Raw genomic sequence first — 14,713 nt, forward strand, 5'->3', positions numbered from 1 at the left:
TGCCATCAGTTCTTTCCAGTTTATGTGCTTGTTTCTGAATTGAATTTCCCATCTGCCTTGGGATTGTAGGTGTTGAAATGAGCCCCCCAGGCCATCTCTGAAGCATCTGTGGTTAAAGTTTGGCCCTGAGGGGTGAACCTGAAGGGAAGACTCAGGTTCTGGGCATATGACCATGTCCACCATGAAAATTACTCCTTGAGGCAAGGGATCAGATGAATTTTGGTCTCCAGGGACTGTGGGTGCTGGCACCACAGATTCTTGAAGTACCACTGGAGCTTCCTCATGTGTAGCCTGGCCAGAGGGATCACTGTGTTGGACTTGTGAAGATTTACGGTGAACCCCAAGGAAGTGAGAAGGTACTCAGTAAAGGCCAGATCCTTGTGGAGCTTTGACTAACTCAAGGCTTCAATAAGCCAATCATCTATACAAGGGTAAATTTGGATCCCTCTTGTTCTGCAGAAGGTGAACACTGGGGGCTAACCACTTTGCGAAGACCATAGGAGCAGTAGACAAGCCAAAGGGTAGTGCAGAAAATTGAAAGTGACTGGTACCTGCTCTGAAATGCAGAAAACTTCTGCAACATTCCTTTATAGGTGCAAGTACGCATACTTTAGGTCCATGGTGACCATTAATGCCTGAGGTGCTTTCATGGCAAGAAGTTTTTGAAGAGTCAACATTTTGAATTTTGGTACCAGCAGAGACGGATTGAAGATGGACAGGTCTAGAACAGAGTGCAAAGAGCCTTCTTTTCTAGGAACCAAGAATTGTCTGGAATAGAACCCCTTCCCTAGTTGGTGTTCTGGTACTGGTTCCACTGAGCCTTGTGTGAGCACAGGTTGTGAATTTAAGAAAGGGCCTCTGTTCTTTGATTCTGTGGACTATCCGGGTAACCAGAGTATCTTAATGGCTCTCAAAGTGAGCCTATAACCATTTGAGATAACATTCAGAAACCACCTCTCTGAAGTAATGAGAGACCAATTTTCTTTGAACAGGCAAAGTCTTCCTATCTTTTCTGGAGAGCGTGGGGGGCAAGGAGGGGAAAGGAAAAATCATTGCTGCTCTCTGCCAGGGCCCAGTGGTCTAGAACTCTCCTGCCTGGGTGTTTCCAAGGACCACTGCCTGGATCTTTGTGACTGATGCTGCCTTTGAGGATTTCCCTTTGGGGTTTCCTTTGCTTGCTTTTTTGATAGCGAGGGAAACCAGTGTTTAGTGGGAAAATTCCTACTAAACCTAAGAGGCTAAACTTGGAGAAAGTCCTTGACAGTCTGCATAGATTCGGGACAACCGGAGGAAGCCATAGGACAATGCGAAGTAGATGGCAGACTAAGATGCCTAGCTAAGACTTTGGCCCTATGCCTGATAGTCCTAGAGGTGCAACAGGTGCATTAACAGCAATTAGGGACACCATGATCAGGGCATAGATAGGTGATACAATGTATAAAAGTCTCAGTGTGGGATCTGCTTACCACGGTGGAGACAATTATTAACCTTATTTGACATGGGTTAAAGCAAGGAACAAAAAAAAGAGGTCGACAACAGGGTACTTAACTTTTAGAGGACTCCTCTCTGGTGTGGCCTGACAGACGTACTGAAACACTGCTGCAGGCTATGAAGGAAGACTTGTGTCATGGCATCAGCTGGCTCCCTTTACACCCAAACATACAGACGTCAGTCAGATAAGCCATCCTCCAGCATTAGCAGGAGGGAGATTTTTACTCTGTTAGACCGGCCAAGAGCTTCCACAGCAGGAAATCCCACAAGTCAGGACTGCAACCCCAGTTGGATCTGTAACCTATCAGTGAAGCAGAATGAGAGGGACATCAGTTCTAACAATTTTCTTGTAGGCATAATTACTTGCAGTTAAGCAATCATTAATGTTAAGTAGTGACAGTAATGGCTGCAGGGCTGGGACACAGGCTGCTTGGCATACAAAGATAACCCTCATAACTGTGTGTGTAAGCATGCACAAGCCAGAGTAGGAAACAGAATGCCCTAGTGGTGATGCAGGTATTTATGTAAGCTGGCAAAGGTGGCATTAGGGACCACTACAACCTCACAAGATGAGGCTGACAGTTGGCAAGGAACAGAGATGACATTAGAAAACGCAAGAGATCTTGTTTTTTTAAAAGAATATTTAGCAATAAAGAAAGGGAGTTTGGTTACTGGATATCTGACTAGACATCATATGGCACCCATCAACAAGTGCCAACACACACAAAAGAAATCAGCAAAGTCTCCGATACTAACCCACGTATGCAAGCACTTGTCACACTGTAACAACACATTTTCACAAGTACTAGCTACAGGATTTTAGAACCCATTTGCTAAACAGTGCAGATGCAGGGCAGCAACATCATGTCACAAAACACTAGCTTTTTAATATAAATCATCAGTAGCAGTCATCTCTCTCACTTTTGCAGTGCAATCCCTGGCAAGCTACACCTTAATGAAACAAGTTTAGGCTTACAAGTTAGACACAAATCACAACACACTTCAATAAATAAACAAAGACTTACTAGCTCCACTTCCAATTGTTCTATGGAAAAGCTGAGACATTCGTGGACCAAGAGGGCCAAAAAGATGAGGAGGAAGGCCTCGGGCTTCCAAGAGGGCTAGGAAAAACAGTAGACATGACATCTTAAAATCATGACTCTGAATATTTGCTTTTCTATTATATAAACAATGAAAACTGAGGAATGGAGTGTGACACAATACAGTTCACTAAAATAAGACGCTTACAGGAGCAAATCTAACCACAGCTGAAAAATGTTTACTTTCATTTTTGCAAATGAGAATCATCATGGTGGGAGAATCAGCAAAGTTGTGCTTCAAAATCTGCTCCACTCAGAATCAGAATGTTTCTGTATTTACTTACTGTTTGTTGACCAGGTTAGTCCCAACTAAGCTGGTGAGATATTTTCAGGAGATCAGAGGTGGTATTTATATTACTAGGGGAAATTTGGCCATGGAATCTGAGAACTTCCCCTACTCTCTTCGATAGGTGCAGTGGGAGTTTTTACATCCAGCTTGAACTACTACCAACTTGAGCAGATGGGACGTCAATTTAATGTCTCATTCAAATGACAACACACTCATGAGTGTAGCACCCCCCCCCCCCCCCGCAACTCATGCTGCACTGCAGTGTCAGCAGTCAATCTACTTAGTGTGGGAACAGAACCCATAGCCTTCTGCACCAAAAGTATGCATGCCACCTGTTGCACAATTGACACTGTCAGAACAGAAAACTGAAGCCTCAAAACTCACGATTTGTTCTACAGTCAACTGCATACAAAACCAGACACAAACATGACAAGGATGCTGTATAACCGATAAAACTTTGAGAAACTACTAATTATGAAAGACTATGACAACATTACAGATGCACTCTAGCTAAACTGCTCTGCAATTACCCTCCATCAGGAAGGACAAGATCTACCTTACTCACCCCATTCTCCTCCAGTTCTTTGCTGAGCAAGCAGCAACAATCAGTGTGTGAAAAAATTAACAATTTAATATTAGCTTCAACCTCCAGCTCCAATCTCAAAAAAAAAAAAGAATACCTGTGTAAAATCTTATCATATTTATTTGACATTTGTTAACTGGGATAGTCCATCTGAGCAAAAGCCCTTTTTCAGTGGAGGCACAGGGAGAAAAGCTCCACAGTACAAATAAGCAAGAAAATTTGCAAAACTGAAGATAAATACAGTGAACATTTTACAATAAAACAGTTAAGCAAATGTAGATAAAGCTCCACCTGAAGTTAAGACCAGTAAAAACTATTTTCCAGGAGCAGTGTTGCAGAGAAGCTGATGAAGCTGGCTTGGGGGGGGGTCAGCTTTTCAAGTACAAAATTAACATCCCAGGGAAGAAGGATAGATTTCCCAAGAGCCCTAATGTGAAGGACGCCTTTAAGAAACTGCTTAGCCTCAAATCTGATAGCTACGGGGGATAAAGGCAGACAGGCAGAAACAGCTGACGTGGGCTTTCAATGAAGAGTAAACCAATCCAGTGTTGAGAAATTCATACAAAAAAGAAAGAACCAAGGGGACTTCCACTAATAGTGGATCCCGGTTTCGTGAGACACCCCAAACTGAAACTCTTCTCCACTTAGGTAAGATTTTCTGGTATTGGGTTTCCTGGCCTTCTGCAGGACTCTTGGCATGTCCTCAGAGAACAGGTGTCTAAAAGGAATTAAAGCCCTATCCCCCACAGAGTCAACTGAAGAAAAGACAAGCAGAGAAGGATGAGAGTTCCTTTGTTTTGTATGAAAAGGTCCACCCTTGTGAGGTAACTTGTGAATGCCCTTGGCTAAATGCAGGAGAAGAACCTTCCAAACCAGAGGATGTGGAACTCTGGCACAAAACTGTATAAGTTGTCTATTCTTGGGGGAGTCAAAGAGATCTAATTGATGCACAACCCACTGGGGCATCTGCCACGCAATTGTGGCAGGATAGAAAGTACACTGCCTGAAGAATCACCTGATAATGGACTGCCACCTCTCAAGCCTGGAGTGCCAGCCTGTACAGTAGGTAAGACCCCCCCCCCCCCGCTTGTTCACTTACCAGAGGACTGTCACATTGTCTGTGAACAGCTTTACAAGTCCTGGGAGGAAGAGAGGATGAAAGGTCTAAATGGCGAGTACCAGTATCCCTACCTCCCTTATATTGATGTGTTCCCTTAGTTGAGAGGGGGACTATACCCCTTTGTGCTCTCAGTTTTCCAAATGCTGGCCCTAGCCAACATCCAAAGCATCTGTGAACAGCTCTTGGACTGGTACCAGAGGATGCAAAAGGAGTCCCAGGTTGAGTGACACTTGTTGGATCCACCACTGGAGTTTCTTCAGACAGGGGATGAGAGGAAATGGAAACTGGATGTGAATGCTGCCTCCAAACTGATTTTAGTGACCACTGGAGTTCTCATGTGAAGTTTGGTCAGAGGTAGCACTGGAATGGTGGATGCCATGAATCCCAAAGCCCTGAAAATCTCTCTGGCTGAAATGTGTTGCAGAGGCAGAAGGCTTTGGAAGTAGGAGATGAGGTCCTGGGTGTTCTGAGGCGGAAGAGAGACTCATGAGGTCTGTCTGAATCCTGCACCCCAGGAAGATGCGATCCTGAGAGAGGGTGAGAATGGATTTTTTGTTTTTTACGGTGAAGTCCATACTTTGCAGAAGGGAAACGGCAAAGCAGATGGTTTGTTCCAATATCATGGAGAGGTTGCCAGAAAGAGGAGATTGTTCAGATAAGAGAAAATGTGGATGCCCTGAAGCCTGCAGTATGCAATCACAGGAGCCAGACATTTTGTAAATACCCTTGGTGCAGTGCAAAGGTAGAGAACTAAAAATGCAAGGAAGCCACAGAGAAACGCAAATGGAGTGGATGGGGATATGCATCTTTGATATCCAAGGAAGCCAAGAAGGGTTCTGGTAGAATAATGGGAAACAAGGTGAGAAAGGTCCAAAATGGGTCTCCAGGGACCATCCTTTCTGGGCAACAGGAACATTCTGGAATAGAAACCTCTACCTTTTTGAGCTTGAGGAACCTCCTGAATGGTCCCCTTGTCTCTCCAGGTCTAGCAGTACCTCTGGAAAGGAAGTTAGTTGTTCCATTGGTGGTTGGGGGATGACCCTGAAGGAAGGGATTCTCAAACCAGAAAATATAATTTTTGAATGACAGGGAAAACCCAAGAGTCTTGAATTATACTTTCCTAGACTGGCAGGGACAGAGAGAGACGCTGGGAAAGAGGAATGGAGGTGAGGTGGTTTGGTCAGACAGAGGGAATACGGCTCGTCAGGAAAGGACTGCATCTGAGCCAGAGTTGCAGGGGAAGTACTGGGCTGCTGAGGTCTCCTACCAACCTTTTTTGTCTTAGGTGAAGGAAGGTGGGAGTGTCTATGTACAAACACAGGTTTTGCTGGATAATTTCATACAAATTTAGGAACTGGGGAAACAAAAATACGTTTCAGTTCCTGCAATTCCTTACCCTTTTCTTGCAGACTTTAAGTTAGCCGCTGCAGGGCCAAACAATGTAGAGTTGTCCAAAGGTGCATCCAAAAGTTTAAATTTAACATCCACTGGTAATGGCTGGAGTCTTAACCAGGAGAATCTCCTTAAAACACAGTCAGAAGCAGCTGCAGTGGCAGAAGCCTCTGCAGCATCATAACTGCATTTGAAGGAGTGGCGGGCTACTAGAGAGGAGGCTCCAACCAGGGACGTAGCCAAAGTCTTGTTCTCTGAGTCAGGAAAATCAGAAATGACCTGAGAAAGCTGAAACAAAAGCTCTAGAGCAAATCTGGTAATGTGAGTTTGGTAATCAATGGCCCTAAAATGCCAAGGTAGCAGAGGTATACACTTTCTTGTCCAGCCTTTCCAGGATCCTGCTGTCCTTATCTAAGGGAAAGAGAGAGGTTGAAGGTAGTAACCGGGATGGTCTGTCTGAGGCCACAGAAATAACTGACGGATCTGCTGAAGAACATCTGAACAGGAACTTGCAGTCCTCAGGTACCTTGTAAAATTGGTCAGGCTTCTTAGGAGCAGGGGGCTCTGAATCTGGGTTCCAGGAGGCAGAGGCAAAGGCATCTAGAAATGCAGGCAACACAGGAAGGACTCAGATACCAAAGTGCTATCCCATTTAAAATGATCCCTCATTTTGACCGGTCTCTCCAACAGAGTTTTCTCCCATGAGTGAGTGACCTCCACTGGAATCCTCTGGGGAGGCGTAATCTAATGGGGAGGGGATCTGAGAGGAATAGGCCAGAGATTCATCTTTTGAGGATGCCTCTTCCTCTGATGAAACCTCTTCCCTAACATTTTTAAATGGGGAAGCACTGCAAGGGGATCAGTGACTGAAACACCCGAAGGAAGCTTAAGGGCCATAAGGGCCTTGAAAAGGCCTTTGGTAAATTGTTGCCAATCACTTTGGAGGTCACTGGTGGGGAGCAAATGTTTAGTCTTCTGATGTATCTTCTGATGCACATTTGCCCTATATAGTGTAGAAGGCATGGACGTAGGCCTACATTCAATAATATCAGAGTAAATTTCCTCCCGTACAATGATCTTAGGGCTTTCGCTGATCATGAGCCTAGGTTCCCCCCTGTGTAATCTGAGATGGATACCTGCTCAGTCTATGAGAACATGCCTGTGGTCAGATCCAAGGCAGCCTCAACATGGGGCTCAGCCTGTGAACCAGAAAGTACAGTTTTGTACCTACCATAAATGTAGATGTCCGAACTGGATAGCATCTGCAGTCATAACAAATGGGTTGTCCTGTCGTCAGGCAGCCCTTCGGTCGGCCGGATTCCAAAGTCCGGGTCCGGCTTCGGCTAATGTCGCACTTCACCCGACGTCATCTCTGCTGGTCTTCAGGTATAAAGGCATCAGCCAACGCCATTTTCCTCAGTGTTTCTTGCCCCAGATGCCAATTGCCCTCTTGGAAAGCTAAATTTTGGATAAATGCCAATGTTTCCAAAACAGTAGAAGGCAAACACAAAAAATAAACATGCATGTACATATATACAAACAAATACACCATAAGAGACTCCCCCCCCCCCCAGCTAGCTATTAGGAGGGTAAATACCCTAGGAATACCGCAGAGGGGAAGGAGGGAGGGTAATCCTGACTGCAGATGCTATCCAGTTCGGACATCTACATTTATGGTAGGTACAAAACTGTACTATGTCCTTCATGGATGCATCTGCAGTCATAACAAATGGGTAGAATACCATAGCCAAACTAGGGGAGGAGGAATAATAATTATGGTGTAGTCAGGATCCCTTGCAGAACAGCAGTGGCAAACCCTGCTCGGGATCTAGAATATAGAGGTAAATTATAATGCTTGGCAAATGTATGCACGGAGGTCCAAGTAGCCGCCTCAATAATGTCCTTGGTTGCCACTCCTCTTAAGAAAGCTGTGGTAGTGGCTGTAGCCCTTGTAGAATGAGGTCTTATGTTCTGTGGAATTGGTTTTCCATGGTAGGAGTAACAGAATCTTATGCAATTTCCTATCCATTTGGAGATTGTCTGTTTGGAAATTGCTTTTCCTTCCCTTCCTGTTGCATAGGCTACAAAGAGCTGGTCAGTTCTTCTGTTACTTTTGGTTCTGTCCAGGTAGTAGCGTAACTGTCTATGTACATCCAAGGTATGCATTATTCTTTCACCTCTGTTTTGTGGATTGGGAAAGAAGGTAGGTAGGTGGATTGCCTGATTTAAAGACACTCTGGATACCACCTTAGGCATAAATGTAGGATTAGTTCTCATGGACACCCTATCTTGATGGAAGATTAGGAAGGGTTGCACTGCCATTAAGGCCTGTAGTTCCGAAACCCTCCTTGCTGAAGTAATAGCCAGTAGGAAAGCAGTTTTCCATGACAGGTGTTGTAGATCTGCTGTTGCTGCTGGTTCAAACGGAGGGAGTATCAACTTTTCTAGTACAAAATTCAAGTCCCATGCTGGTAATGGTGGTTTCCTAGGAGGTTTTACATTCTTGATCCCTCTGAGGAACTGCCTGAGTAGAGGGTGTGAAAAGACAGGAGGATCAAAGCTGTATTCTGCTGAAATAGCTGATGCATGTATCTTGATGGAGGAATAGGACAGGCCTGTATGTAGAAGCTCTGCCAAGTACTCCAGAATGTTAGCAATATCTATGTTCGACACATCTTCTCCTCTTTCAGTACTCCAAATGACGAACCTTTTCCATTTTCCTGCATAGTTCCTTCTTGTTGAAGGTCTGCGGGCTTCAAGGATAATGTCTTTAACCCTTTGTGAAAGGTCTGGGTTAGTTACTGCTATGTGATGTTCCAGGCAGTTAGTTGCAAGGTTTTTAGGTTTGGATGTATGATGTTGTAGTTGTTCTGAGTTAACATCAGAGGCATCAGGGTATTGACCACATTTTCTCCCGAGACATGCTCCTCAGCAATGGGTACCAGTGTTGTCTTGGCCAGTTTGGAGCTATCAGAATTATCCTTGGACGTTCCTCTTTGATTTTCAGTAGTACCTTGTGCATCAAGGGAAGAGGTGGAAATGCATATGCTGTCAGGCCTTTCCAGCTGAAGGATAGAGAGTTCACCTTCCATGCAAGTGGGTGGAATGTCCTTGTGCAGAATTTCTTGAGCTGGTGATTTTGTGGGGAAGCGAATAGATCTATTTGTGGCATTCCCCATTTCTTTGTGATGGCCTTGAAGATGTCCGGGTGTAGCATCCATTCGTGAGCATCCGAGGTGGTTCTGCTTAAAATGTCTGCTAGGGTGTTCTCTTTTCCCGGTACAAATATTGCCTGTAACTGGATGTTGTAGCTGAGAGCCAGATTCCAAAGGTCCAAAGTCATTCTGCATAGGGGGTAAGAATGAGTGCCTCCTGTTTGTTGATGTACCACATGACTGTGGTGTTGTCTGTCCTTATCATCAAATGGCCTTCTTGGAGGAATGGTCTGAATTTTAGGATTGCCAGTTTTACTGCCAGCATTTCTTTTTGGTTTATGTGCAGGTGCAGTTGGTCCTGAGTCCACAGTCCTTGTATGCATTTGTCCAGCATGTGTGCCCCCATCCTAGGTCTGAGGCATCCGTTGTGATGGTTTGGTTTGCTGGAAAGTTGTGGAAGGGTAAGCCTGGGTTTGACTGGCATGCCCGAGCCCACCATAGGAACTCCTGTTTTAAGCATGGGATTAGTGGTATTTCTGATTCTAAGCTGTGTCTGTGTTGAGACCATAAATTCTTTAGGTACCACTGTAACTTTCTCATATGCAGTCTGGCATGTGGGACCAAGATTATGCATGATGCCATGAAGCCCAAGGCCTGCAGAACTTTTCTTGCTGTTAGTTTGTTCTGCTTTGTTAATGCCAAGAAGTAAAGAGGGAGTTCTTTTTGTTTTTCTGCAGTTAGGAATGCCATCTGTTTTACCGTGTCCAATTCAGCCCAAGAAAGTTCTTGTCTGGGATGGTATCAGCCTTGACTTTTGTAAATTGACTGTGTATCCCAGGGCTTGTAGCAAGTAAATGACCCTTTGTAAATCTGTTGTCAGCTTGCTTTTGTTGTCCGCTTGTAACAGGCAGTCGTCCAGGTATGGATAAATTTGGATTCCCTGTACTCTGCAGTGAGCGATTACTGATGCCAGGCATTTTGTGAATACTCTGGGCAGTAGATAAGCCAAAGGGCAATGCTGAGAATTGATAATGCTCTGATCCTGCAAGAAATCTGAGGTATCTTCTGCAATTTGGTCGAATGGGGACGTGCAGGTATGCCTCCTTGAGATCTAGAGTTACCAGCCAACACTCCTTGCCCAGCATGGGAAGAAGTTGCTGTAGGGTCAGCATTTTGAATTTTGGGACAATGATGTATGTGTTTAAGATGGACAGGTCGAGAATAGGTCTCCAGTTTTCTCTTTTCTTGGTACTAGGAAGAGTCTGGAGTAGAATCCTTTGCCCTGTTCTGTTATTGGCACCCTTTCCACTGCTCTCATCTTTATTAATTCCGCTATCTGGTGCAGGGCTTCTATTTTTTGATTTGGGGGCAGGTTTGGCATTCCTCATTCTACTGGTAGAGTGTGGAAGTGGAACCGTAGCCTTGGTCTATGGTTTGCAAAATCCACTTGTCTTTTGTAATATAGTGCCAATTTTTGAGAATAAGGCTAACTTTCCGCCTAATGGTGCTGCTATTTGCTTCCTGGTAGGCGGAGTCAGAGCCAAGTCACTGTGATTGTCCTGTTGCAGTGGCAGTGGTTGTGTCTGTGCCTCGGTTATTGCCTTGCCACTGTCGTCCTCTGTAGGCACCTCCTCTGGATTGATTTCTGCCCCTAGAGCGTCTGTTCCTGCCCCTTTGTGATCTTGTGGAGTCAGGAAAGGACCAATTTTGGCAGGCCAGTTCCTGCTAAACCTTGGGGGCTGAACCTGTAGGAAATCTTTAACTGTTTGTACAGATTTTGCCTTCTCTTCCATTTTCTTCATTACCTGCTGGGCAGGTTCCCCAAACAGACTGGCCTTATCCATAGGAGCATCCAATAGCTTAGCTTTAACATGATCCGGTAAGACCTGTTCTTTCAACCATGCATGCCTTCTTATCACTGTGCCAGTCATGGCTGATCTAAATGAAGCCTCCAGTGCATCATAGCCACATTTTAAAGAATGGTTACTAACCTGTTGGATGTTATTCACCATTTCTAATACATATTTCTTATCTAAAGATTCATCAGAGGACAGCTTTTTAATTAACTGATCAAGCATAAACTCTTGGTATTGGATCGTGTGAAACTGACAGTTTAAAGCTCTAGCTGAGAGAGTAGCAGAGGTGTAGACTTTTTTCCCCCCATCTCTCTAAGGACCTGGATTCCCTTTCAGAGGGAATAGGGTTTTTTGCTGTGGTCGAGGCAACTGCCTTAGGCCCTTGGGATATAGTTTCGGGGTCTGCAAGCGGGGCCTTGTATAGGTGGTGATGAGTGTCTGGCACCCTTTAAAATCTATCTGGTTTGGCAGGGGCTGGAGGTAAAGAATCAGGTGCAGTGCAGACATCATTAAATGCATCGTCCACAACAGATAGGACAGGAGGTATAGCTAAGGGCCTATGTTGTGGTAAGTGCAGAAAAGTCCTAAGCCTTTTTCTTGAATCTGAGAAATTTTGTCCCTGCCATTGGAATTGTTCTCTCATGGCATGTAGAGTTTCCCCAAAGGAGAATTCCTCTGGTGGAGAGGCAGCTGGGATGGATTCTTCAGCATCTGAATCTTCATAATTGGAAAAAGGAGCCTCTGGCTGGTCTGTAATGTCTGAGTCATCCGCAGAATCATCAGAGGACACAGGCTCGGGGCTCTGCTCTAGGTCTCTTTCTGGGGCTGAGAGGCCCTGTCTGGGTGAGATTGGGATCCCCTAATTAAGGATATTAAATCTTCTGCCAGAGTAAGCATTTGTGAACTAGAAGTGGGCCTGAGTGAGGGTGGTTTAACAGGCCCTGATTTAGCTGATTTGGCTGCTTTAGCCCTGGCAAAGGCCTTAATAGACATGGCTGCAGGAGGCCTAGCAGCACCACGTGCTGGGGTAGAGATATCCAAAGGGATGGTGTCTGAAAGATCAGTAGGAGCCGCAGTTGCAGGCAAAATTTCTGAGGCTGATTCAGATAAGGTAGCAGGAGCCTCGGTAGTAGTCATGGATTCGGCTGAAGATTGACCAGTTTTCTCGGTTTCGGCCGAAACCGAGACACTCGCGGCTTGCTTAACCGTGGTTTCGGCCGAAACCGTGGACCGCGAGTGTCGGTCCTTTTCTTTGCGTTTTTTTAACAATTTGGGTAGTCGGAGGATCCGGCGGCATAATGTACGCAAAATCTGAGCCGAAAAACTGTTCAGCAAACTCCGACCGACGCCTAAGCGTTCGTCGGTTGAAGGAAGCACAGGCCGAACCGGCTGCTACGTCGTGGTCTGGGCCTAAGCAAGGCAAACAGTAAGAGTGGAAATCTTTATGAGGTATTTGTTTCCCACAAGTTAAACAGTTATTGACTTTTTCTGACATCGGCTGAGGCAAGAAAGAGTCCCCAACGGGTACTTAGCTTTTAGAAGTCTTGAGTAGTATTCGGTAGTAGTAATCTCTGGATCTGACCGACCGGCACTTGCGAACAGCTTCTGCTTCGGGTGCCACGCGGCAAGAAAGACTGAGGAAAATGGCGTCGGCTGATGCCTTTATACCCGAAGACCAGCAGAGATGACGTCGGGTGAAGTGCGACATCAGCCGAAGCCGGACCCGGACTTTGGAATCCGGCCGACCGAAGGGCTGCCTGACGACAGGACAACCCATTTGTTATGACTGCAGATGCATCCATGAAGGACATCCAGGAACCACACGGATCTCTAGGCTCTCATCCACCGCAGGAGAGATGTCCGTATAAACAGGAGCAGCAGGAGCAGCAGAAGGTTCAGGCCTCAGCCCCCAAGGATCCCTCCATCGCACTTTTTGCTAGCAACTTTAAGTGCTGATTTTCCAAGTAAATGGCTAAGGAGGAAAGTCTACTTCTAAGAGTCTTGGGCACAAATGCCTGACAAATGGGACAAGATTTGTGGTTGTGGGTAGGCATTAGGCAGAAGATTCTAGATGGCCATCTTTATGTGGAAGTTGTCTTCCACACTGGCATTTGCCTTTTTTGGATGACAAACCCTACCACAAAATAGTAAAATATGCAAGAATTCCCTGACAGGGTACTTATCTGAGAAATTGCTGGAAAAAATAGTTGTGTAAAATCTTACCATAACCATAGATGTCCTTCTCTTCAATGTTGCAGTATTCTTGGTGTAGGATTTCCTGCCTTCAGGCGACCCATACGTCTGCTCCTATACAAAAGCTTCAGCTTGGCAGCTGCGTGGGACGTCACATGTAGGGCCATAAACCAGGGACCCTGTGTGTGACTTCTGCACGCACAATCCTCAGACCTTGAAGCTAAGCAGGCAAAGTAGATTTCCCAACAGGACAGGCTGCCAAAGGTGACATGTATAATTCCCTGGGTCTCTTCTGTAATGGAAAGAGGCATCAAGGAGAAGTTAGACTGGTAGAGTCTGTGAGAGGGAATGGTGGGTGGGAAGGAATACTGCAACATGGAAAAGAAGGACATCTATGGTTATGGTAAGATTTTACACAACTATTCTATGTCCTTCTATTCTTATGTTGCGGTATTCTTGGTGTGGGAGAGTACCACAGCTTAGTTTGATGAAAGGGTGGCAGATGCAGAAGATAATTCCACAAAGCCTTGTAAGATTGCCCAGGCAAATCCAGTGCGTGCTTTGGAGATTTGGTCCAGTTTGTAATGTTTGGTGAAAGTGTGTATAGTGGACCATGTAGTCGTTTCCATAATGGAAGCTGTGTCCATGCCTTTTGGGAAGGAATTGGAAGTGGCCACTGCTCTTGTGGAGAGTGCCTTAATCCCAACTGGAGGGGTTTTTCCATGGTGTGAGTAGCAGAAACCGACTGCCTTTCTAATCCAGGATGTAATGGTCTCTTTGGTGACTGTCTTACCCAATGCCCTGGGGTAGAAAGATACAAAGAGTTGTGTGGATTTCCTAATGTCTTTAGCCTTGTCCAGGTAAAATCTCAGTTGCCTGTGGACATCTAGGGAGTGGACTAGCCTCTCTCCTTGGTTAGTGGGAGAGGGGAAAAAATTGGGTAGGTGAATGGATTGATTTAGAGTTAACTCATTAACTATCTTGGTCATGAAGTTCTCAGACTGACCCTGTCCCTATGAAAAATGGTGTAAGGTGAGCATGCCATTAAGGCTTGTAGCTTGGAAACCCTTCTGGCAGAGGTAATAGCCAATAACAATACTGTTTTCCAAGTACAAAAGAATAGAGAGGCTGTATTAGCCGGTTCGAGGGGGGGCTGTGCGAGTTTTTCCAGGATGAAGTTCAGATCCCATGGAAGAGGGATAGGCTTCTTAGGTGGTCTGATGCGTCAGACCCCTTTAAGGAAGGGTTTCACATGTAGCCTGGCTAACAAGGGAGGATCTAGCGGTAAGCAGGCTGATAATGCGGAGAGGTGCACGTTCACTGATGAATAGGAAAGTCCACCCTTTATAAGTTGACACACATATGAGAGGACTAGGGGGGTGTCAGCCTCATAAGGGTCCCTTTCCTGTCCCAGACACCACTGAGTAAATCTTTTCCATTCAGCAAGGTATGATTTTCTAGTAGTGGATTTCCTGGCCCCCCTCAGGACTGATAGCTCATCCTCTGAATAGTGGTGTCTAAATGGGGTTAGTAA

At 45.4% G+C, this 14,713-nt stretch overlaps 1 protein-coding gene across 2 annotated transcripts in view; it reads right to left on the minus strand.

The window, feature by feature from the left end:
* The window catches only part of TRIP12 (thyroid hormone receptor interactor 12), a 3,849,287-nt gene that overhangs the window by 3,103,052 nt on the left and 731,522 nt on the right, over positions 1–14,713 (minus strand). For both annotated transcript variants that reach the window (XM_044071052.1, XM_044071053.1), the window contains one exon: positions 2,517–2,612. In XM_044071052.1, coding sequence (XP_043926987.1) covers positions 2,517–2,612 — 96 coding nt within the window. The remainder of the gene's footprint in view (positions 1–2,516; positions 2,613–14,713) is intronic.

Source organism: Protopterus annectens, chromosome 5.part0 (assembly GCF_019279795.1).
Source record: "Protopterus annectens isolate FY-2018-M chromosome 5.part0, PAN1.0, whole genome shotgun sequence".
Classification (NCBI taxonomy): Eukaryota; Metazoa; Chordata; order Ceratodontiformes; family Protopteridae; genus Protopterus; species Protopterus annectens.